General features: G+C 38.5%; 1 protein-coding gene and 2 non-coding genes across 3 annotated transcripts; all 3 read right to left on the bottom strand.

Moving 5' to 3' along the window:
* Window positions 1–1,512: 1,512 nt before the first annotated feature.
* LOC137258378 (kelch domain-containing protein 4-like) lies at window positions 1,513–27,532 on the bottom strand. Its single transcript, XM_067796038.1, has 12 exons — window positions 27,307–27,532; window positions 21,822–21,913; window positions 17,834–17,912; window positions 13,549–13,647; window positions 11,151–11,287; window positions 9,979–10,071; window positions 7,713–7,939; window positions 7,146–7,291; window positions 6,681–6,772; window positions 5,374–5,803; window positions 3,442–3,547; window positions 1,513–2,585 (listed from the first exon to the last, which is right to left on the bottom strand). Exons 1-12 carry the CDS (start codon window positions 27,418–27,420, stop codon window positions 2,386–2,388), a joined length of 1,815 nt encoding a protein of 604 aa, XP_067652139.1. The 5' UTR covers window positions 27,421–27,532; the 3' UTR covers window positions 1,513–2,385.
* LOC137259083 (U8 small nucleolar RNA) lies at window positions 12,090–12,223 on the bottom strand. The gene has a single exon (XR_010954690.1). It is a non-coding gene; the product is annotated as a U8 small nucleolar RNA (small nucleolar RNA).
* On the bottom strand, window positions 13,797–13,930 carry LOC137259084 (U8 small nucleolar RNA). The gene has a single exon (XR_010954691.1). It is a non-coding gene; the product is annotated as a U8 small nucleolar RNA (small nucleolar RNA).

Genomic DNA, 27,532 nt, shown 5'->3' with positions numbered 1-27,532 from the left:
CATCGTTCGTTCGTATGTGCGACAAGACTAGATATGTTGAGAGGACCGCTGATTTGTCCCAATGTCTTGATAGTGGTGTGATTTTACCAACAATCTTGACTTCTTGTGCCGTTGACGATCATCTTTGATTCGCTCCCCTACTTTGACCGCCTCTTGCCTGGCATACCTGTCCCAAACAGCATCAGCTCTAATGCAGTCAGTTCGATTCCGAATTTATCTGATCACTTTCATTTTGACTTTTGTGTATTGCTAAAGGATATAGAAGTTTTTTTACATATTTTTGCTTTTGAAAATAATCAAACTGGCCGCCATTTGGGCCGCCATCTTGAATTGTCATGTGTTGTCTTCTCCAAAATGGCGGTCAGTTTGATTATTTTCAAAAGCAAAAATATGTAAAAAAAACTTCTATATCCTTTAGCAATACACAAAAGTCAAAATGAAAGTGATCAGACTGATAGTAGTAAAACTATCCATGATTAACTTTGAGATGTTGTCGGTCAGCAAACCAAATGCAGACCCCAACCACATGAGAGTATTACAGCCCTTTACATGAGCCCAAAACATCACACTAACTGAAAATAGTGTCAAACAAAATCAGTACTGGGGAGGCTACGAAATCCTATTTCTAGGCCCCTTTTGAGATTCTCATCCTGGACTGCATGACACAGTGCTTTTAAGTTAATCAGAGTATTTGGCAACACTGTAACAAAACCCTCATTGGTCTAGTTAAATGGCACTGGACTACAGTGTACGTTCTTCAATTCCAAACCAACTGACAATGTTATTGTCAGTGAGGTCTGCGATCGAACTTCTTTTGAAATACAATTAACCCGTATTCTATGTAAACGTTCCACATCTAATTGTTGTTTCAGTTTTCACATCTTTAATAGAAATGAAGATCTACATTAAAACACACACCCTGATATTAAGATGCAAGAAAAAAGTTGTGGGGGTCGTAACAGTTTTAGGAATCTAGAGGTGTCAGATGATGAGGAAATGAAAATATGACTATATAGTTCATATGTTCCGCATGTGTTATATTGGGGTTACACTCTCATGGTGATGCACAGATTCTAGTACTTTTGTTGGGTGGAGTTCCATCTGGGATTTGAACCCACACCCTGAGTCAGGCACCATATTGGCAGCACACATGGCCGAAGTCATGCTGGCTGAGCGGGTTTTGCAGCTAACTTTATGTGCTAGCAATTAGGTTCCTGACTCTAGTCTCAGGGTGTGGGTTTGAATCCCGGATTGGACTCAAACCAACAAAAGTACTAAAATCTGTATTTTACTAAGAAAATGTAATCCCAAATATAACAGGTCACATCTGACCACTTTCTAAATGGCAGTGTGTAATCACAGTTTCTGTGTGTATTCTGTGTTTCTGCATGACTTTGACAACTGATCTCCTTGTGAATTACCTATTTTCTCTTCTCTCTATTCTTCGTATATGATATGTCAACCAGTCACAACACATCTAGCATCACAAACCTTCCAATTCAACAACATAAGTCAGATATCATAAACATTTATTGAAATGGACACACAAAAAAATGAAACATGTTTCAAAAGTAAAGCAACTGATACCGTAAATAGCAATCCCAGGAATTGGAGTCAGGCCTGCTGAGATACCAGCCAGGGTCCCTGGCCAGGCCAGGTAACAGTTCTGTCATGATCTGTGTACAGCAATGCACCTGTCTCTGTCAGCGCTGAGCTTACCATCACCACACCCTTTGTCAACAAGTTCTTGAAATCTGATTGTCCACTGTCCAACCATTCCTTGTGAATTTTATGTGATAAATACACCTACTCTCATTCCTAAACAGGCTTCAACATTTGCAGTGACACACTGGTATGTCCATATTGAAATGATATTCAGCATTGTAACCTTTCCTTGACCTAACAAGCATGCTTGTTGCTTTGAGTAGGCTTAAAATATAGGCTGGTTACCAAAATTTTGCCCTGCAACATCTTTAAGACTGGCGATGTAGTCACGAAATGTTACATGTCTCAATTTCATTGTGGGTTTCAGATTTCCCTTTGTCTATTGTCAAATATATTTAACCAGGGCATAACAAGTGTCTTCTTGTGATCAGCTGTCACTGGTCCAGAGGAACTAACCATACAAAATATTTGCATATTTTCAAAAACTGACCTAAAATCCATCACTCTAGGATATTTGACATTTTCTAATGTAACTGGATGTCCATTCCAAATTTACAATATCCTCAGAGAACTTCATCAAATTCCTAACACATTCCACTCAGATGCCACTGCATGTACATACAGCTGACATAGCATAAATCATGAAGATCACTGTGCAATCCTTCAGGAGAGTTCACACATGGCTTGGCTTCAACTGAGTAGTCCAAGAGTTACCTCCCCTCAGCTGTGACTGCAGGCACTTTTACATAAGTCCCTGGCCAGTTTGACCAACGTTTTCCCCTTCACCCCCAGACCCTCCTCATCACTGAACTCCTGGGCTTTGGTCATCCAGTACTCCCGCGTCCGCTCAAAGTAGACTGTCACTGACTCACCCTCCATCAATGCTGGTGCATCATCGAAACATATATCCATGTCAGAATCTGCAGGAAATAGAGTTTAGTTTTACACTACTTTCAGCAATATTCTAGCAACATCAGGGCAGGGGAACAAGAAATTGCTTCACACCATGTGGGGAATCGAAAAGGTTTTCGGTGTGAGTGAACGCTTTAACCACCAGTCTACTCCCCAAAAAAGAGCAACAAACAGATTGGAATAATATCTGCAGAAAGAGTTTTTGTTGTATTGTCAAATAAATTTTAATTGAAAGTAACAGACATATCAACATTTCTCCTTGGTAGATCAAAAAACATGTTCAGACTAATATGTTTCCACAGTTTATCTCAGAAGGTTTTTTCAAAGAAAAAGTGCAACAATCTTCTTGAAAACTTTTATGAAAATATAGGTTTAAAAACATTTTACTTGTGGCATCTGATGTCATGGATTATTGGTAGCCATTATGATCATTTTGGTAACAGTTTGAGGTCTTGTGTAAGAAGACTCAAGGAACGGATTGGAAGAGAATTAATTCTACTGAGGCCTAAACTTCGTCAAGAGTACTCCGTTCACTCCACAAGTCCACAATGATGTCAGACCAGCTAGTAAATAAACTGACGGTCAGCACTGAGTGGCTTTTGTAAGGTTTCCCTAACTTAACAGTGAACCATATTCCTTAAAAATATCTTCATTTTTTTTTTGTATATGTAAAAAATACTGTGCTATAAAACAAGACCTCATCAGATAGTAACTGTCCTTGCTCATTCTCCAAATCAGCATCCAGTGCTACATGCTCATCAAGTTTTTGAATTGAGATAGAATAGTAGACTAATACTATGATCAAATCTCTACTCCAGTATGTTCCCATTGTACTATTGTTTTGTTCCCATTCCCCTGATGTACCGTCATCCTCATCATCATCATCTTCCTCCTCTCCCCCGCAGGCCTCATCCATCTTCTCAGCATCATCATCATCATCATCATCAGATGAATCAGACTCCTCCCACACCTGTGAATCAGTCATCGATGTTAATGAAGTTCACTGACTGTTGAGAACTATAAACGATGCAATTAAACCATGAGACTAGCGTCATCCAGCCTCTTTGCCATGGTTCTCCTGTTTTTACAGTAGATTTATCAACAAAGACACAATAACCAATATAATGGATTTCTTAAGAGCTTAGTACTGGCATTACTTCTATAGAGCTGTGCAAAGAGAGCAGTGAGATTGTTTTCAGAAATATTTTATGTCTGTTTCACTGACTTCCCTGTTGAATATATCAACCTGATAATATGTATATCCTGCAGGGTTTTACCCGACACTTACAAACCTCCAGTGACATCCAGTCTGCCTCTCACATTATACGTCATAAATCCCATGGGACTGTATCATCCTGGGGGGATTATTACATAATCACAGACATTATTACACAATCCCTTGAACTGTTGCATAAACCTCTCTTGACTTTGAATTATTACTTGTTGTGAAGACTGATAGAAATTTGTCTTGTTATCACTGAGTGATTATATAATATTACATTATTGATAACTTCCAACATATTTTGCTGATATCTGCCTGCACGGGTAGTGCAGGCAGCACACATGCAAGGCAGAGCATGTGCATTGCCTGTGCAAGTTAAGGACTCTGCTGCCAGTCTCATCCCAGTTGATTTCACAGTTAAAATCAAATACTGAAATTATAGCTAAAGCATATCTTCAGTCAGTTTGTAAGCTTGATATGTGAAGCCCCTCGAGTTTATTCCTCAGGTTGTGGTTTTTCTAATCTCAAATAAAAAAAGACCCATCTGGCATGTTTCATTCATACACATAAGTAGCGTGTATTTGTAAACTACCCCAAAAATGTTTTCATCTGAGTCACATTCTTGGGAATATGGACTCATTTTAGCTTCCTATTGATGCAATTAAAATCATTATGATATTATCCCTTACGACCTGCCTGAAATCAAAAACTGAAACTTCGAGCTTCCGAACTGAGAACACTTTACATATATGGACTGTAAACAATTACTCCATACACAGAAATCTGTCGTAAACTGTGTTGTTGGTGTTTGCCGAACTGGTTACAGAGGGCACGAAAGATGATTTAGTGCAAAGTTGCATTAAGGCAATCAAACATATTAATTTCATCTAAATAACATATTTTGGGGGGGAATATACTATTTGGTAGCTTCCCTGAGAACTGAGTTCCCTGAGTTAGCATTACTGAGAGAAATGCATTATTTTTTTCCCACAGAAGCGTGGTGTGACATATTACAACAGCTAACAGGACATCCATAAAGTTCAATGATGAATTCACGTTATTTGTCTTGTTGGTAAACTAAAACTCTAAAAGAATTGAACAACTGCAAAAGTGCCCAGAGTCTAACATCATCAGAAAAAAACATCGATCCCTGAAAGGTCTTGCTTTCCAGAAAAATAAGTTTTAACTCAAAGCAGAGTGTATCACGTTATTCTAAACCATCTCTTTCCTGGCTGATACATGTACAGTTTTTGTACAGAGACAGTGTGTATTCATGAGTGATTTCCTTCAAAAGTAAGTTAGAGGCTGTACCTTAAGTAAATCAGTCAAGTTATTTGAATTTGTCTTCAGCAACCTATGCTTGTGGTAAGAGGCAGCAAACGAGATGAAGCAGTCATGTTTGCTGATTTGGTTGTTACATGGGACCATATCCCATGCTTATGAAGTTGGTCACGGCATTGTCTAGTTCAGACTCGATTACAGACCACTGGAATATAGCTGGAATATTTGTGCAGCAGCATTATAAAGAGACAAACAAAAAGAGTCATTAAAATTCCCAAATCCTCAAACCTTACCTGGAGTTTCTTGTCCTCAGCAATGATGACCTTCCATTCATCCAGCTTGTTGAGGTCCAAGGAGTAGAAGTCTGCTAGAGTCAACTGTTTGTCGCCATCCTCAAATATTCCCCCATACATGTACAACACTCCATTCTTGACAGTCATAAGAGGATTCATCCGAGGTGAGGGCCTGAAGAGATCCACATCCATTCCACTCTCTATAGGTTCCCCATCTTCATCAACAGCTCCCCCTTGTGGACCGATTGTTACTTTGAATATACCGTCATCGTATGTGGTCTCTGAAGACACAGCACCATCTTCCCCGGATTCATTCTTAAGTGACAAGTTCCCTAGATTTTCCTCTGTCACCTCCATTGCCTCCTCCTCCATGTCCGCCTCCCCCTTCTCCTTGCGCCGCTTCTTCTTCTCCCCCTCATCCTTCTTCCCCCTACATGGTACAGGGGGGAGAAATGTTTACATTCCAGTCACATCCTGTAGAGTCAAGGGCCTAGATTTTCGAAGCTCTCTTAGCGCTAAGACAGTTGTAAGTCAATGTTAATGTGTGGCACTTATGACTATCTTAGCACTAGGAGAGCTTTCGAAAATCTAGGCCCAGGGTATTATAACTCAGTTCTACGTGATAACATTACCACCATAGCTTTGTCTTTGAGTCAAATTCTAAAGACAAGATGTCGTCGATCAAATCCCCCTGTGCTACAATGACTAAAGGAGGTAGCTGCATCACTATGTAGCTTGTCATTTTGTTGGAATTTTATTCCTCGAAATTAAACCTGGGAACACATTTTTTCACCTACTAGATCATTAATGTGTCTTAAAATTAAAAAAATATTTTTTTTGAGTTCACTCAAATAAGGCCCCACTTTTAACATACAATTAATGCCATTATCTCCTTCAAAAGAGTCAGTATGTGTTACTGCTGACTTAGACTGTATGAAGGAGAAAAGCCATAACAAGGTGGGGAAGTGAAGCTATAATGGTCAAGCATTTTGTTACCAATCACAAAGAAACTAAACCGGCACCCCACGGACCAAAATAAATTTCTGGTTATGAACAGATAAAATTCCTGTATAAAATTGTTGTGATCAGAAAGTCGTGCCAGAATATGGAATAGACATGTCCCAGACTAGACAATGCTTTAATCATAACATCACTGTGAAATGGTGAGATCAAAATTTTACGCCAGTTTTGACACTGTGCTGGATCAGACATGTGCCAGTGTTGGCAGGCTTTAATGTACATTCATATTTTATCGCGGTGGTTGCACACATGACTCCTTGATTTTCATGACAGAGTCACACACATACCTGAGTGCAATGGTGTGCCATCTCCCCTTCTCTAGCTCCAGCAGGTACATATCATTGTAAAAGACACTCTTCATTTGCTCATCGTTTTCATCCTGAAACATAGAAATAATATACATCTCAGATATAACAGCAAACTAATAATAAAATCCACCAAACTCAGAGTGGTTGGCATCTCAGCCTGTATAACTATGACATGGGGATTGATGGCCTTTTCAGACATCCTACCTTACATTCAACACTGACCATGTTTCAATGCCTCTGACTATACATACAAACATTAATATTAGGCTATGTTATGCATTGCAACCGTTACATTTTTAACTATTGTGGTGTGTCTTATACATGTTAAACTGTTGTTTTTTCAATAGTAAATGATTATGTGTGGTCTACAACTTAGTCCTGTGCAAAGTGATGTATGGTCTACCTGAAAATCATCTCTTAGCATAAGTAAAGTCAATGATATACCTCATCAAAAACACCTCCAAACAAGACAGCCCTGTTACCAGGGGCAACAGCCAACGATATGCCACATCTAGTGCTGGGGTGTTTTCCGCCTTGCTTGACTGTCGTCCACCTCCACTTGACTGGTACAGTGTCATCTTTGATACGCCCTACAACATACAGAGTACAGACATTTGTCTGGACAGCGTCATCCTTGATACGCCCTACAACTTACAGATTACAGAAACATGGCAGATACACAGTCATCCTTGATACGCCCTACAAAATACAGATTAAAGACACTTGTCTGGCACAGTGTCATCCTTGATACGCCCTACAACATACAGAGTACAGACACTTGTCTGGCACAGTGTCATCCTTGATACGCCCTACAACATACAGAGTACAGACACTTGTCTGGCACAGTGTCATCCTTGATACGCCCTACAACTTACAGATTACAGACACTTGTCTGGCACAGTGTCATCCTTGATACGCCCTACAACATACAGAGTACAGACACTTGATCTGCCACCCTTGTACTAATCCCACTGTACTGTCAATGCAGTCTATGACAGATAATATGCTTACCTTCTGGCACCAGAGCAAACATGTCCACATGGGTTACCCCTCTGTCTACATCTCGCTTGACCTTCTCCTTGCTGTAGCCTCCATAAACAATGACCTTAGAGAGGTCAGGAATGGAAGCAATCACATGACCAGATCGTGGAGAGGGAACAGTTCCGGAAACTTCGAGCTTGGCCCATGTGTATGTATCCATGTTGAAGGCATATGTATCGTTGTAGTACTTGTAATCTCTGAGAAAACATTGCACAGTAGTCGCTATATGCTGAGAGAAAACAAACAAAGGATCACAGGAAAGTTCAAGGATTTCTGTAATATTTTCCTGTTTTCATCACCAGCTTTGAAAAGCATTGTGGTGATGAACACTTTAAAATTATAAAGGAACCCTTGAATTTTCCTGTGATCCTTTATTGTTTCTCCCAGTATACATCCTATTACAGCAATTTTCCTGTGATCCTTTACTGTTTTTCCCAGTATACATCCTATTACAGCAATTTTCCTGTGATCCTTTATTGTTTTTCCCAGTATACATCCTATTACAGCAATTTTCCTGTGATCCTTTATTGTTTTTCCCAGTATACATCCTATTACAGCAATTTTCCTGTGATCCTTTACTGTTTTTCCCAGTATACATCCTATTACAGCAATTTTCCTGTGCTCCTTTATTGTTTCTCCCAGTATACATCCTATTACAGCAATTTTCCTGTGATCCTTTACTGTTTTTCCCAGTATACATCCTATTACAGCAATTTTCCTGTGCTCCTTTATTGTTTCTCCCAGTATACATCCTATTACAGCAATTTTCCTGTGATCCTTTACTGTTTTTCCCAGTATACATCCTATTACAGCAATTTTCCTGTGATCCTTTATTGTTTTTCCCAGTATACATCCTATTACAGCAATTTTCCTGTGATCCTTTACTGTTTTTCCCAGTATACATCCTATTACAGCAATTTTCCTGTGATCCTTTATTGTTTTTCCCAGTATACATCCTATTACAGCAATTTTCCTGTGCTCCTTTATTGTTTCTCCCAGTATACATCCTATTACAGCAATTTTCCTGTGCTCCTTTATTGTTTCTCCCAGTATACATCCTATTACAGCAATTTTCCTGTGATCCTTTACTGTTTTTCCCAGTATACATCCTATTACAGCAATTTTCCTGTGCTCCTTTATTGTTTCTCCCAGTATACATCCTATTACAGCAATTTTCTAACAATTTGTAATCACCATCCAATGAGTCTTGTGTAATGCCAGCAGTATTCCAGCTATATCACAGCAGGCTGTATAGTCAAGCCAGCACAGGCAAAGCAGTGAGTGACAGCATGAACACCTATGTACAGCATCTAGGCATGAGCACAACCCGCAAAATCAGCCATGTAATGGAGGGCCTGATGGTATGGAGCTTCTGCACTACAACTGTAGACAATTGTCGACAACTGTCAACAACTGTCAACAGAGTTAAGAGTACCACCATAAAGCATGTTATCAGGACACTGGTGGCCCAATCATATAGGCTACTACAGTTTAGTGTGCCGAGTTAGATGCCTTTCATATGCCAGGAGCCTTTGACTGTGAATTTGAAATGTTTGTCAGTACAATGCAGGTTCACTGATTTAACTAATCGGCAAAAGTTAAAGATGTGCATCACTACAGATTGTGATAGACCAGGAATACTGTTCATACCAGCATTAGCCTACAGCCTAGTGGTTAAAATAATGTCATGCCAAGGGCCGGGGTTTGATTCCCCCCATGGGTGCAATGTGTGAAGCCCATTCCTGGTGTCCCCTGCATGATATTGCTGGGATACTGCTGTAAGTGGTGTAAAAGCTTACTGACACGCTCACTAATATTGTGAAATTACATGACCAATACAATTTTATCAAACAAATTGTCAGGGTAAAGATGATGATTTATAACTCGATATTGGGATGTACAGCATTTTACTGGTATTTTACAGTCCATCTAAGGATCAAGATAAGAACTCAATATGATAATCTGAAGCACAAATTCAGCCACTTGAGAAACTAACAGCAAGAACCCAGACATGAGACATCATGATGTCAATAATGGCTGCCCAGGCAGCTTGTATGGCAACCACCCAATCAGATAGTTGGATGCTAAGAGCGAAGACAGAATGTTTTCCTAGCTTCATGGTGAAGACTGCTGTACAGAGTCAACTGATGACACATAGAAAGATCTAATCTCTTGATAATGTTAATTCAAAAAGCTGCTTATTTCCTCTTATTACCATAATGCTTATTGGTCTCACCTGGTGTTGTCATGGAAACCACCAAACACTATCAGCTGTCTCTTGACTGCAACCATTCTGTGCCCACTTCGAGATGTAGGACCCCCTGGGGAACTGTGTGATAACAGACCACATGTTATCTTCCTCTGTCACTAAGTTACATTTCATCTACAGATACTGTCCTTGATTCATGTTTATATTTTATGTTTTCTCAGATTTTTTAAATTTCAAAGAACACAAAACTGGTTGCTGTAACACCCATCACCCATGAAGTCATAAACAAGGGATCAAACTACATGCTATTTTTTATAAAAAAAACCAACAGGCCACATTTGTTTTTTTTGTTTGGCGTGACACAAATATTACTACAATTCTTTTATTTCTTGGTTGGTTGTTGGTTTGGTTGGAAATTCTGACTAGAAGTCATTACATATGACCAGTGTGAACTAGAGTGTTTGATTTTGAGTTTATCTCAACTGATTGCAAAAACCTTCTTTTTGTTATTACTTACCCTGTAATTCTTAAAAATTGAACAAAGTTTCTTAAAATGAATCTGGAATCATGAATGAATCATGGAATCTTTACCTTATTGAAAGATCACCTAAACATTGGTGCAGTCATTCTAATACCTTATGTGAAGATCACCTAAACATTGGTGCAGTCATTCTAATACCTTATGTGAAGATCACCTAAACACTGGTGCAGTCATTCTAATACCTTATGTGAAGATCACCTAAACACTGGTGCAGTCATTCTAATACCTTATGTGAAGATCACCTAAACACTGGTGCAGTCATTCTAATACCTTATGTGAAGATCACCTAAACACTGGTGCAGTCATTCTAATCATCATTACTCAAATCATCGTTAACACATCTAGTTCACCATGAGTAACCTTGACCTTCATTGTCCTCCAGTCACTAGCCAGGGTTATACAGACCATAGATCAACTCAAAAGCACCAAAGACACCAACGAATGACAGTGTCTGTTAAAAACATGTGTTCGAAACTGCCTACAATTCACTGAACCCTTGTCTATCACAGGACATTCAAAGCAATTGATATCACAGTCAACAACTGATAACACAGTTGTAAACAATTCAACAAACATGTTTTTTATACCACCTACCACACATAGTTCTTTGTTTATAAAAAAATTGGTAAAATTGCTAAGTACTATGAGAAGCTCTCACTTGATCATTTCCCAGTGCTTGTTCTTGAGATGCAGCACCCACAGGTCCTTGTAGTGGTAGAACTGGGACTGGGTGTGACTGGAGAACTCCCCGCCAAACACCCACAGCTGGCCCCCACCCTGGTGGAGACTCACAGCCTGGAACAGAGAGCAGGAGGACGTAGTATACACAACTCCATCAGTTAGCAAAGTCCATCATCAGTACTTCAGGTCTGTATATGTACACACTCAAATCAACTCATGAAGATCTGAGTTAGAACTGTTGTAAAAGGCGACTAACAGGATTGGGTGGTCAGACTCACTGAAATGGTTGATACATGTCATTGTATTCCAATTGCATATATCGATGCCCATGCTTTCTTCCACTGGAATGTCTGGTTCACAATTGATTATTTACAGATTGCTGCCATTAACATTGTATGAGGTTAAACAACAAAGAATGCAACCAACTAAACATTAACAAAATTGGCGATGAATACACTGGGCTGATATGATTGGTACTGCTGAAAGGTGTCACTTTCAGCATAACGTCTTCACCAACTTGCTGGTCCATCAGTTTTCACAAGTGCAAAACACAAATGTACAGAACTGATGAACAATGTACATGTCAACTTCCTAACAGGAAGGATACATTTTACTCCATCAAAAGGTGAATACCCTGACTTCCTGCTGGAATATTGCAACTTGAGTATATATATATATATATATATATATATATATATATATATATATATATATATATATATATATATATATATATATATATATATATATATATATATATATATATATATACCTGGTATATGTATTTGGAAGTGTATTTATACTGTCCATGTACACTGCCAATTGTTCAACATAAGTAGAAATAGTGTTGCACTGTGACAGATTACATGGGAAAGGTATTTGTTTAATCATTTTTCAGAGTGGTCATCAGGTATCAGTCAGAAGGTGGGATCTGAGAAGCGTTGCGGTCCCCTCAGTCCCATGGAGTGTAACTCATAAGAATCATTCTCCAACATTCATCATGTTCTGTGGCCCAAAGGCCCACAGGTAAGAAATTACAATACCTGATGACAAGGACTCAAAAGTTGCTCATTGGGACTGTAGCGGACTGACCCAAATGTCAATCATTGTCTCCATTTTAGCATGTGGATTACCTTTAACACATTATTATTTAACTGCAATTGCAACATTTATTTCACACTCACAGACTTTACAATATACATCATGACTTTATTATGGTTTTATTTACCAAATATTTTGATGTTAGGCGAACAAAGTGACTTTGAAAAACATCTGAATTCTATATGAGGTAGCTAGAGTGAGTGAGTGAACTGGGCATAACACAACTGTAATCCAGTGACATCATGGCGGGCAAGCTTAATGTAATCATAACAAAGTCTCTATAAGATATTGCTAATCATAATTCCATATTAATCTTTTATGTCCCCTTTGCTGTCAAGGAGAAACATTTTCAAATAAATATCACCATATATATTACGTATGCTTCAAACAGTCCAGGTAACTAGATGGATGTTTTGACAGAGCAATTTAGTCAGGCATCAGATTGAAATCTCATGGGTTGCCTCCCTGTCCTCATCACATCTAAGTGAGACAGCTTCACACAGTTTAGGAGACAGTAAATATGTTCCATTAGACCAACAAAACACCAAACACAATAACAAATAAACAGTGTGTGTGCTTGTGTGCCTCAATAGTCATGTATTTATTTTTCAGAAAATTTTTAATTTAAGTTTCTGAAAAATATGCACATGGATCAAATATGCTGTCTAAAATTATTTTGCACATATTTGTAAAAATTGAGTTTTCATGTTATGTTTATATTCAAGTCATTCAACAACCTGAACAACTATCAGTGACTTTAACCAATTTTCTTTCATTGTTTGTATAAATCACACTTTTAGACATGGTTTTGTGTGAGATGCAGAATTTAACTGTCAGTGGTCAGGCAGTCATGTGAACGACTTTTTGGTAGTAACTTGTACGTGTGTAACTGGGGACTGTCTCACATACATGCTACACCTCTACTGTTTGGTTGTCATGTAATGCGGCACTCAGCAGTATTACAGCTATATGGCGACAGTCTGTAAATAACTGAGTCTGGACCAAACAATCCAGTGATCTACAGCATGAGCATTGATCTAGGCAATAGAGATATGTTGACAGGAGTCAGCCAAGTCAGCGAGCCTGATACTGTTGTTTAGACTAACGCTACTGAACACCAATTCTAACCTGCATCTGCGCAGAACCCTTAACGAGGTAGCTTTGAAGCATCATGGAAAGGTGCTACATGTCTGTGTGCTCTTCTAGCCTTCACTTACACAAAAACTTTACAGAACCCTGAGTCCATGTTTGATTCTCTACAACAAGAGACTCACCTGGTGGGCACTGCGAGGTGGGGGCTGTTTGGGAGATGTAACCTTGTGCCATTCATTCTTTCTAATGTTGTAGAAATACAAATCATTGTACAAAAACATCTGAAATAAACAAAATTGAATTGAAGTAAACACACAAGTACTTGTATTTGACTGTGTTGCTTTGTGACAGATTACAAGCAGAATTTTAAAAGAAAGGCACTCTGCAATTCACTTTCTTCTCAGTTTGTCAGAGTGGTCATCAGGTATCAGTCAGAAGGTGGGATCTGAGAAGCGTTGCGGTCCCCTCAGTCCCATGGAGTGTAACTCATAAGAATCATTCTCCAACATTCATCATGTTCTGTGGCCCAGAGGCCCACAGGTAAGAAATTACAATACCTGATGACAAGGACTCAAAAGTTGCTCATTGGGACTGTAGCGGACTGACCCAAATGTCAATCATTGTCTCCATTTTAGCATGTGGATTAATGTTTACAAAAATATTATTTAACTACATTAACACATTTATTTCAAAGACACAGACATATCAGTATATATCATATCTTTATTGTGGTTCTATTTACCAAATATTTTGATGTTAGGCTAACTAGGAGACTTTGAAAAACATGTGACGTATTGCGAATGGGTGGAGCTAACAAGTATTTTTCTACAAGAAAACTTCAATATAAGGCATACCGTAAATGTTTCACATAATTTAATAATGAAGGATTCTCAAATACCATCACATTATGTTTTGAGTAACATAGTCTTAGTTATCTGACAGAAAAGGTAAATGCAGCATTTATTCAACGTGTCCCCTACAGAGTGTTATAAAGGGGGAACAAGGTCATTTCACAAAATGAGAATAGCTGCCACATGTGAATACTGCAATACAAATTCAACAGTTTATATCTAATTAATCTAATCCCTATATCTCAAACCTTTCTCTCTGAAAGCGTTTAATCCACAATATATGAAACAAATATAATAAGTGTTATGTTTAAAGTAATGGTGACCTACTTTTGTGCATGGGTTCCATGCTATGGAGTTGTCTCCCTTGCACCACAGACATGGGATGGGTGTCCTGTACAATATGTATACATGTGCTATAAGAAGTAAAGGATTGCTGCCTTTATTGAAAAACTGGACTTGACATCAGCAATTATTTATCTAAACCTCCTCAGAGATCAAAACTTAACCACAAATTCACAGCAAACGTCAGTGTACAATCCCAAATTAAAAAATAATATGCATGTAACTTAAGTGAATTCCAATTCTGAACGAAAACACTTCATTTCTAATTTGCCTGCCAGGAACAATTCGGAATTCAAAAGTGAGCGAGTGAATTTAGTTTTACGCTGCACTCAGCAATATTCCAGCTATATGACAGCGGTCTGTAAATAATCGAGTCTGGACCAGACAATCCAGTGATCAACAACATGAGCATCGATCTGCGCAATTGGGAACTGATGACATGTGTCAACCAAGTCAGCGAGTCTGACCACCCGATACCGTTAGTCGCCTCTTACGACAAGCATAGTCGCCTTTTTTGGCAAGCATGGGTTGCTGAAGGCCTATTCTACCCCGGGACCTTCATGGGTCTCGGAATTCAAGACAAATTCGGAATCCTAGCTAAATCCCTTATCTAGCAACTAGTGACTAATGTTGGTAACAGGTAGTAAACAGCAATCCTTTACCAGATTGTTCTTGTAGAGATTTTCTGTTTATTCAAAGATTAAACACACTGACTACATACAAGACTGAAAGTAAGGATAAAATACTGTTATGTCAAGTTATCCTAAACAGTTATCAGGATTCAAGGATAAAAATATGAAAAAGACCTTATACAGGGGATACAGGAATCCTTATGGGATGTGACTTTAAGGATGTAGGTCTCCTGATGAGATGTGACTTTTAGGGGTTCAGGAATCTGGGTGGATGTGACTTTAGGGATTCAGGGTATCTGAATGGGATGTGACTTTAGGGATTGAGAGATCTGGATAGGATGTGACTTTAGAGATACAGGAATCTGGATGAGATGTGACTTTAAGGATACAGGGTTCCTGATGAAATGTGACTTTAGGGATAGAAGAATCTTGATTGGGTTTGGTTTTGGAGATACGTGAGTGAGTTTTAGTTTTACACTGTACTCAGCAATATTCCAGCCAAAGGATGGCAGTTTGTAAATAATTGTGTCAGGACCAGACAATCCAGTGATCAACAGCATAAGCATCGATCTGCACAACTGGGAACCGATGACATGTATCAAACAAGTGAGTGAGGATGACCACCCAATCCCTGTAGTTGCCCCTTATGACAAACAGAGTTGATTTTTATGGCAAGCATGGGTTGCTGAAGGACTATTCTACACTGCTATCCTGGACCTTAGAAGTTATCATGGATACAGGACTCTTGGTGAGATGAGACTTTAGGGATACAGGACTCTTGGTGAGATGAGACTTTAGGGATACGGGACTCTTGGTGAGATGAGACTTTAGGGATACAGGACTCTTGGTGAGATGAGACTTTAGGGATACAGGACTCTTGGTGAGATGAGACTTTAGGGATACAGGGATTCTGATGGGGTGTAGGTAGGGTTTGTCGGGGTTTGTCATTCAGGGTATAAGAATCTTGATTTGGACTAAGGACACCATCAGTTACAGCTCAATTCAGATTACTGAGTTTTAACGTAAGTACAAGTACAGCACCATTTAGTTAAAAAGAAGACATGCCCATCCAGATAGAATATCTGTCAATAGAATGGGGTGGACTGACTTACTACCCATGGTGAATGGAACCATAGCAGGGTTCCCTTTGACGCAGAAATATGACGCAGTGTGAAGTGAAAATATGCATGAAAAGCAAACACTGTGCAGCTTCTGATGCAATAAAATAACAAATCTAAACCACACAATTCAATGCTATTGGTAATAAATGTAACTTAGTTGGTTTCTGATTTCAAATTGATTAGAAAGTACACACGATAATACTTTAGAATCCAGACTTGGATAGACATTATTAGTTGAAAATCGATTATCTTTGTAAACTGTCTGACCCCCAAATTTAGATGTTGACTCCCCCACAAGATTTGGAGCGTCAAACCTGACCCTGAATTATGAATGTCAAGGGGGAACTCTGCTCATAGTAAGATTCAAAGTTAATATGACACGCATGTGGCCTACACGGTTGACCTGAGTCATTAAGGGTTGATTGGAAATTCATGGTCGAGGCACTAGGTCACTGCATAACCATGATAACAATCACACAAGTTTACAGACACCGGAATCATCAGCGCCATGAGATCAGATTTTGGGAGTCATCATGATTCTAAAAACTGTTTTGAGGAGTCAATGGTAGAAATTTTACACAGTTCAAACCATTATTGCATGTGCCTTTGTCTATGAAACTAGACACATTAAATAGTGTTATATAGAATATTGTTATATAGAATCAAACAATAAGTCTGTCTGAAATTTTAACAGTCCTGGCATGGTTTTATAGGCCTTGTATGGTTAATGTAGTATTTCCACTTGCTGCCAATGGATTTTGCATTCCATGATTTGTACAAATTATGCAAGTCATACCCCTTGAAGCCAGATATTGCTGACATTGATAGTGATGTGTTCGTCAGTATTAACATGATTATTTAAATTTGTTGCAAGTTTTTATCAGTTCTTCTTGTAAGTACTGACAGCTTACTGGAGCAAACAAATATCGAAAAAGCCCATAACATAAGGTGACATTTCTCATGTCCTTTCTTCTGAATATAAGCATTTTCCCTCTGGGTGTCATCTGGAAACGCCAATAAGAACAAACAGGGTCTGAGAGTCATTTATGCCAAGCAGCACCTGTGCTCTGAAAAAATGCTGTACTTAATTTCACATTCTAAAATTAAATTTATAGCAGACATACATACATTATTTTTTTTCATCTGGATTCTGCTTTTACTGCTTTGTGTTTTAATATCTATACTTAACTTTGATCATTTTGTAACCCTTTTATCTGTGACTGTCTCATGACACCAGTTTCCCAAGTTACCTTTCACAAGTACGAACTTCTCATGATGTAAGACAAATTTCCTTTGGAACAAGAAAGTATTATCATCTTGATCTAATATATAAAACAACCACTGAAAAACAATTTCCAACCTTGACTGTGATATACATATAAAAAAAATCTGTAATTCATTTAAAATGTGAGTAATAAATAAAATACTTTTTTTTCCAAAAGTCATAAAATAAGTATCACTGAGAAGTTGTACTGTGTTCCATTTTGACGTCAAACTCATGTATAATTCAGTGATCCTTACCTTGTTCCCGGTGTAGTATTCCCCTCCAAACATGATGAGTTCATCCTTTTCTGGGTGGGCAGTCAGTGACATGTTGCATCTGGAGATCATAGCAGAAACAACAGACTGAACCATGTGTAGAAACAGATGCAGGCATCCATTACATGCCTGAATATTATTCGTTGCTTTATTATAGTGTAAATGTTATAGATAGAAACCTGAGGCACACTTGCCTCTCTTAACCCAGCAGTAAATGGGTACCTGGTGGGATGTGTGACTACTAACCTTTTAGTGTTGCACAGGCAGTTTGGGTTATCTGCTGTACTATCCCTTCTAGACTTTCTGTCTTTTGTGCACTGTTGAACAACATGAGGTTGGACAGCAGGTGCCATAGAAATCCAGAATTAATTACTAATATTAATAAATAAGATAATGTCTCTATATTACAAATGCTTGAGTGAGGTGGGCTGAACTTGCTTTAACAAATCTCCTTCAAGATTCACACACAGTATATCTGTCTTTGTCATATATCTATCTTGCCCTTTCTTAAAGGTCACATGTAACGTAAAACACAACTTTGCAGATTCTGGTACCTTTCGGTATGCATTTACCGAAACAAATCATAATAAATGCCAGTTCAACCTATAAAGTTGAAAAAAAACGCAATGAAAAAAGAGCCCGCGAAATCGGAGTTCAAACGTTTCACTAAATTCCCCCCAGCGCTGGGGGGAAAACTGGTTTCAACAGCTGTGCTGCGCTGCGCCCGTGACGCATGTGCAGTGAATAGCTTAGCGGAGCTTGAAACAGTATGCATGCCCAGCGTCTGAGGTTGTGAGCAGTAGTCTAATCTTGGTTGTGTACACAAACAAGTAAATAATCTACTCGTTACGTAAAAAAACTTGTTGATTGTGGTAAGCAGTCTCTGTCACAGAGAAAGCTCAGTGTCTGGTTTATTCACACCTATATGTCTGCCTGCCTGTCTGCTAAAGACAACATGCAATACACAGCTTCGATCATTGACCACGTGCAATTTGAACTTAACACCTATAAGACTATACGACATAAAGAAAATAAGTTGATTTATGACTCGTGCACCCGAGTCCTGTGTCTGCCACATTATGTAATTAGGCACGTGTGATACACATGACATATTTTATGTCTGTGGATGGCAAACATACTGCATTCATTTTTTTCGGATGACTGGATCTGACGGAAACTGGTGCAAACTCTTGTCAGTTTCAAGTCCTGCTTTGTACTTGGACGAATGACAGATTCCAGCCACGCAGTAGTTTACCATCTCTACTGACATGATTTTTGATTGGATCGAGTGCAAATTCAGAGAACATGTATTTTCCAAACCCAACATCTCTATATACATTTTTCATGGATAACGACTTCTCTTAGTGTATATGATTTTGTTTGACAACAGTATATGAATCCATACTGAAACGACGCATCAAGTGCACAAAAAGAAGTTGTTATCCATACAGATTCTTACTTTCTTGTGACTGGCTATACTTCTAAAATGCCCATCAAACAGATCATCTTTCTGTACACACAATGAACCTTCAGCATATCAGCAAATGAAACAGCCAATCGGAAGCCGTCGTTACACTCGAGTGCATATCCACCCACTATGACTGGGTTCGGTCTCCCGAGGGCTTCGTTTCGAGGGAAGTAAGCCCAAGTACAACATATTGCACTTTTGAATCGCGATTGTACTCTTATAATTTTGTTTATTTGTTTTTTTTTAAAAGCAGCAATGTATATAATATGTCATGAATAAGTGATAAATGTGTTTTAATTATGTTTGATTTTTTGGTTGCATGTGACCTTTAACATTAAATTTTATCCTATGCTACATAGTAACAGCTATACTGGTTTCAACTGTTTGCTATGCAAACTACAGGATACCAGCCTTCTATTGTTAACTTCTGAGGTTATGAATACCCATAAATGTTGAAGATACCCTCCTATCACTATGTTGAAGATACCCTCCTATCACTATGTTGAAGATACCCTCCTATCACTATGTTGAAGATACCCTCCTATCACTATGTTGAAGATACCCTCCTGTCACTATGTTGAAGATACCCTCCTATCACTATGTTGAAGATACCCTCCTATCACTATGTTGAAGATACCCTCCTATCACTATGTTGAAGATACCCTCCTATCACTATGTTGAAGATACCCTCCTATCACTATGTTGAAGATACCCTCCTATCACTATGTTGAAAATACCCTCCTGTCACTATGTTGAAGATACCCTCCTATCACTATGTTGAAAATACCCTCCTGTCACTATGTTGAATGTTGAAGATACCCTCCTATCACTATGTTGAAGATACCCTCCTATCACTATGTTGAAGATACCCTCCTATCACTATGTTGAATATACCCTCCTGTCACTATGTTGAAGATACCCTCCTGTCACTATGTTGAAGATACCCTCCTATCACTATGTTGAAGATACCCTCCTATCACTATGTTGAAAATACCCTCCTGTCACTATGTTGAAGATACCCTCCTGTCACTATGTTGAAGATACCCTCCTGTCACTATGTTGAAGATACCCTCCTGTCACTATGTTGAAGATACCCTCCTATCACTATGTTGAAGATACCCTCCTATCACTATGTTGAATATACCCTCCTGTCACTATGTTGAAGATACCCTCCTGTCACTATGTTGAAGATACCCTCCTGTCACTATGTTGAAGATACCCTCCTGTCACTATGTTGAAGATACCCTCCTGTCACTATGTTGAAGATACCCTCCTATCACTATGTTGAAAATACCCTCCTATCACTATGTTGAAAATACCCTCCTATCACTATGTTGAAGATACCCTCCTATCACTATGTTGAAAATACCCTCCTATCACTATGTTGAAAATACCCTCCTATCACTATGTTGAAGATACCCTCCTATCACTATGTTGAAAATACCCTCCTGTCACTATGTTGAAGATACCCTCCTATCACTATGTTGAAGATACCCTCCTATCACTATGTTGAAAATACCCTCCTACCCTGTCACTATGTTGAAGATACCCTCCTATCACTATGTTGAAGATACCCTCCTATCACTATGTTGAAAATACCCTCCTATCACTATGTTGAAGATACCCTCCTATCACTATGTTGAAGATACCCTCCTATCACTTTGTTGAAGATACCCTCCTATCACTATGTTGAAGATACCCTCCTGTCACTATGTTGAAGATACCCTCCTGTCACTATGTTGAAGATACCCTCCTATCACTATGTTGAAAATACCCTCCTATCACTATGTTGAAGATACCCTCCCATCACTATGTTGAAGATACCCTCCTGTCACTATGTTGAAGATACCCTCCTATCACTATGTTGAAGATACCCTCCTATCACCAGACTAACCCATTTGAACCATAATACAGTGAAAAGCAGTTTATTGAACTCAAAGGAACCACATATCATACAATTAGAGACCTGTGATGAGGTCAATACATGCTTTTATGGACTGTGAAAAGTATATTGACCGAGGACAAATTCCTAGGTTATTATTGCTTTTCATGGGTCCATAAAAACAGGAATCAACAAAATTCACCAGTCTATAATTGTTTTATTGTGTAATTATAAAAAAAAGGTTCAAATGAGCAATAAATGTGTCTATTTAGTCAAGAAAAGTAATTATATTTTCTCTACAAACCAATAACGTTATGTAAACAATACTGTGACATGTAAACAACAGACTGACATCATAGCTTAAAGTCATAGTTTTCTCGAGTCAATATGCCTTTTGGTCGAACCTGGGTTGGAGTCAATAAACTTTTCTGTCGACTGTTACATGACGGGTAGCCAGAAAAATATGCTTACATATTGATGTAGTATATTATAATGGTTATAACTGTATGCATTAAACAAAGACTGGGACTAAAAGACACTACATTAAATCAGCCAGTTAGCTATGAAGTTGTTTTCTTTAAATGTGGTTTACAACAAATTCACGATAGTTTACAACCTACCTTGGTGATGGTGGACCACATTTTTCTTCTATGACTTGTGCGAGGCTCTTATCCTTTGCCTGAAATTCTGCAATCAAGCTTTCAATGTCTTCCTGAAAGATAGAATTAAATATGATTGGAAAATACATGTAAATGAGATGTGAAATGAACACAAAACTTTTCTTGTCAAGTAACATGTCGATATCACTGAGTGATGAGACAAACTGACAACATTTGACAGAGAGAGCCACATCATTCCACTGACGTATTTTCTGATGGGTGCCAGTTAAATTAACTCAGCAAATTTGGTCCAAATACCCCAGGTTGGGTCAAATCACCCCAGTGGGAAAGTCTAAATGCCCCAATTTGAAATGATTAAATAGGCAGTAAAATAATAGGTATAAATAGATAGTTTTCCTCAACTTCCATATTATATTCCTCATTTAATATTATTTAGTAATAGTTCTGATAAATGCTCTATTAGTAAACTGCTAAGAGCAAAAGTAATATTCATGTACAGTCGTACCCCATCTACTCAGACCCCACATATTCGGACACCCTGCTTTGTGGACGATTTTTTGTTAAGCGAAACTTAATTAATTGTACTCGCTTAACCTGACCCCGCACTTCCTTACACGGACGGTGAATTTTCAAACCATTCAAATAGATTTCCATTGAAATATGATCCAGTTACGCAGACAGAAAGATCTGTGCAATGTGCATTTGTATGTGTCACGTCAATACCGTTCGCCGCTCGACTATGCGATTTCATTCTAAATCTATCGGAAAGCATTTGATGTGAATTGATTAATTAGCCAACAAAACACTCAGGTTGTTCATTAGGATTTGGCGCATGTGAGAATATCTCATCAGTAAAGGAAACACATGTTAAGTAGGATTACGGTAAACTACACTGTAAGTGTACTGTATATAACACTTATAAATCAACCCCTACTATCTGTCACGATACAAGTTAAAAATAGCCTGCCACATGATCTAAGTCATGTGATCCCGTCTGGAAGTTTACTTTCTGCAGACTGCATAAGTTCGATGCAATGTCATATGTTTTCAGGGCATTTTAAGTTAAAAAAAGAATATGCAATTGGCAAAATAGACACTTTTTGACATCTCGCTATCCGGATGATTTTTGAGTGAATAGACATCATAGACTGTTTAGACATCACTGTACTGCCAGTTATCAGGTGCAGAATTTCCCTTGGTGTCTCTTTGCATATAAACTCTTAAATATTGTAGGTGAACCTGAACTTTGAAGTCAGGTAGAAAGAAAACCCATTGAGGAACGTTACAATGACATTCATCTTGTGTATGCAGTATCATATCATGTTATCACCATACGCAAACACAATGCATGGGAAGCTCGTGCACAACATCGGAGCCACCTACACGTGCATGGGGTGTCATAATGAATCTTGACGTTTTTCTGGCAGGTCGATAAATCACTGTAGACCATTTTTTCTGATAATTTTCCTGCATTTGTGCATGGTCAGGGTTATCAGGGTCAAATCACACACTACTGACTGAAAATTGTAAACCTCAAATTTTCATGTCATACTCCAGGCACCTAACAAAGGGGATAACTGAACGAACAGCTTTGCTTTGAATGAAATCCATGTGGTGATGGATTCTCAAAATATCCATAAATTGTTGGTGATTTTAACATTGATATTTACAACAAATTTGATTCTAAAATAAACAAACGTGGCTTACAGTTTGCATCAACTTAAAAACTCACAAACCACAGACACCCAATACTTGTTGAAAAAACCTATGCAGTTACAGCTTCAATTTTTGACAAGATTAATCAACAAGAGCTCTAAAGTGTTTTGATAAGTATTGTACCATACTTGTTGACAAAACCCATGGATTTATGACCTCAGTTTCAGACAAGATTAATGAACATTAGCTCTAGATTGTCTTGATAAGCGTTATACTATACTTGCTGACAAAAGCCATGCACTTACGGCCAATAAACATTATATATATGACTATCATTTCATCCTTTTAGTTCCTTACAAAAGCATAAATAACATGCAAATACTTGGTATTACAGTGCTCTCTATACATGAGTATTACTTTTGCCCTTATCAGTTTACTAATGTAACATTTATCAGACATATAATATTATATGAAGAATATAATATGGAAGTTGACAAAAATATGCATTTATGGCATATATTTAATCATTTTAAATACATTTGGGCATTGTGACTATATACTGGGGTGATCTGACCGACAATCTGGGGCAATTTGACCAAATTTACTGGGACATTTTGTTTCTGGGACAATCTGACTAGCACTCTTTTCTGAGGTGTCTTTGCAGGAAGACATTTTGTTTTAGTTACATGTATTCGCACGAAGGCGAAACATGGTACTCTTAGATGTTTAGTGTTGTTACAGTAATATTTATGTAATGGGTTACCGGAGATTCACGGGGGATTAGCATAAAGGTGGCAACCGAATCTGTACGTGAACACAGTTCTTGGTTTCATGTTGACACTGATTTTGTGAACAGTTTTTGCCTAAACCGACCCTCGCTTTGTGAAGGAGAGAGGGAGAAACATGTGGACGGCGAACAACAGTTATTAAGGTTCCACCATCTTCTAACCATGCAATGTCTCTGTGAAGGAGAGAGGGAGAAACATGTGGATGGCAAACAACAGTTATTAAGGTTTCACCATCTTCTAACCATGCAATGGCTCTGTGAAGGAGAGAGGGAGAAACATGTGGACAGCAAACAACAGTTATTAAGGTTTCACCATCTTCTAACCATGCAATGGCTCTGTGAAGGAGAGAGGGAGAAACATGTGGACAGCAAACAACAGTTATTAAGGTTTCACCATCTTCTAACCATGCAATGGCTCTGTGAAGGAGAGAGGGAGACACATGTGGATGGTGAACAACAGTTATTAAGGATTCACCATCTTCTAACCATGCAGTGGCTCTGTGAAGGAGAGAGGGAGACACATGTGGATGGCAAACAAGTTATTAAGGTTTCACCATCTTCTAACCATGCAATGGCTCTGTGAAGGAGAGAGGAAGACACATGTGGATGGCAAACAACAGTTATTAAGGTTTCACCATCTTCTAACCATGCAATGGCTCTGTGATGGAGAGAGGGAGACATGTGGACGGTGAACAACAGTTATTAAGGTTTCACCATCTTCTAACCATGCAATGGCTCTGTGAAGGAGAGAGGGAGACACATGTGGACGGCGAACAACAGTTATTAAGGATTCACCATCTTCTAACCATGCAATGGCTCTGTGAAGGAGAGAGGGAGAAACATGTGGATGGCGAACAACAGTTATTAAGGTTTCACCATCTTCTAACCATGCAATGGCTCTGCTTCTGAAGTGGGTGCAGAACGGTTTGTGCTATAGCATGCAGAAGTAATTGTTAGGCTTTAATAACTATGTCTGTACATTTTTTAAAGGACATGTTGACACAGGCTGTCTGTCTTCCACATGCACTAATCTGTTGTGTTTGGGTGTTTGAATCTAACATGATGCTTGTTTTTCACGGTTTTTGAGTCAAAATTTTACAATATTTCATTTCACTCAAACCAAACGAATATTAAATCCATTGCATCACTTCAAGCCCTAGGATAGGATGTCGATTAAAGTGACCATTCAGTACATTAAATATTGCATTAACCTTAGAGGTATAACTGACCAAACCATGTCTAAGTGTATACATGTATATGACTATCACATTTTAGGTATTCCCATACTTGTTGTTTGTAGCATATATAATATGTTATTATTACTATGTCATAATTATTGTAATGATTGCCATGTTCTTAAATTGAATTAGCATGTGAGATGATACTTTGTACATATTTTAAGTGAAATGTATAATAAAATGATATAATGATTAGCATGTTAGATGATACTTTGTAATTTAATTTAAACATTATCATGTTAATGGCTAAGAAGGAAGTTAATATTAGAATTAAGAAGTGAAATATTTTATAGACATATGTGTATGAATAAAATGAAGATGAATGTCTTGTGGTTGTTGCCTTCCTCTGGTATTATGGTTGCAAATGTCCACTCTTTTTCCACGAAGTGGAAAACGAAAATCAGCCCATGCTTACACATGCCCAAAACAGTCGCCTTCCTGCCAGTGAACCTTTTCTGACTGATTTCAGTATGAAACCACTGAATTACTATGACTGCATATCAGAAAAGATGACTAAAGCATTTCATCCCAAATACATAACAAAAACTTCATGTTTAAATTAACTTCAAACAGAACAAAGATATTGTGCTATAGGTTATCTGCTTTATAAAAACTTTATCCTTGTGGTATGATGGTTCACACATTTGTTGTTTCTGATTCATGAGTCCAGCCTATGTCATTAGAGAACATCATACATAGGTCTGCATAGGTATACATAGCAGATGCTAACATATAACATGTCTAACGCTGATGCATAAATGACATATTCCTGATTTTGACAGCAGTTGTTACCAAGGGTTTCAATGGGTAAGGTGGGTCACGGTGAGGGACTAGTCTTTGTACACTGAAGGTCTTGGACATCCTAGCTCAAAACATCAACCACCACTTGGCCTGATCCAAGCTTCATGTTCAGGCAGATGTAATACAATTAGATTATTGCAAAAACAAAGTCTTAACACTATATTTGGCCACACATTTGTATTGGCGGTACTAATGGTTGATGCGAACTGTGAAGGTCTGGGTTAGAACTGGTCTTCGCAACTCATACTTGTCGTAAGACAGGACTAATAGGATTGAATGGTAAGGCTTTTTGATTTGGGTGACACATGTCATTGTATTCTTATTGAGTAGACCACTGCTCATGATGTCAGTCAGTGGACTGTCTGGTCCAGGCTCGATTATTTACACATATTCACTGTTTGTTAGTGAGTGTAACAGTAACAACAAACAAAACAAGTATGTGATGGTTGCCTTCAGGCTTCAGATCATGTCTCAGATGAAACCATGACCATGGCAAACAGCTACAGTAACTGATAAGCACACTATCTGACACTATCTACATTTATTCACGCAATGCAGCAGTTCAGCCAGCTAAACATCGTGTTCCTGCCAACGCATACTAACTATTAATGCACCAGAACTTTGGTCCAGACTTTGGTCACTGGTGACTGTAGGCATTGTCTCTTACCTCAGTGTCTTCCACTGATGGTTCTCCCTCAGCCTTATAGGTTTGGGTTAAGATACCTCCAACACTTCCTTATACTTTGCCACACTTTGTAATCAGAGTTAATTCTACCTATCTACTGACAGTTAACCCTTGCCACAGCAGTGCATGGTTTGAGTGCTCCACTTTGGCACATCAGGATTACTTTGATCATCAATCTTGGAATTATGTCAGTGAATCATCGCTCTTGTTCGTGTACATTCGATTCCCTTCAAATCCTACTTTAAGATCACACCGTAGCTACAACTACTACAAACCCCCGTTGTTTTCCATCACGCTCATTCGATGACAATTACTTACTTCACCCTTCTCAGCAAGCTCTTTCTTCGCTCGTTTTTCTGCCTTTTTCTGTGTTTTCTGAACAGTCTTCTCGATTCCCTTCCCCTTTTTCTCCTTTTTATTCTTTTTTCCCATGCTGTCTCACAACTGTCACTGTACGATCGCTCTCAAACAGTCTCAACGCCCCTGTCACTACCCGATCGTGTCCCGATCAAACACGTGCACCTTAAAATACCCAAACACACTT

This window comes from Haliotis asinina, chromosome 12, assembly GCF_037392515.1.
Source record: "Haliotis asinina isolate JCU_RB_2024 chromosome 12, JCU_Hal_asi_v2, whole genome shotgun sequence".
In the NCBI taxonomy this organism is placed as follows: Eukaryota; Metazoa; Mollusca; class Gastropoda; order Lepetellida; family Haliotidae; genus Haliotis; species Haliotis asinina.
Note: the sequence above shows the minus strand (reverse complement) of the source record. Positions and strands in the feature narration are given on the sequence as shown.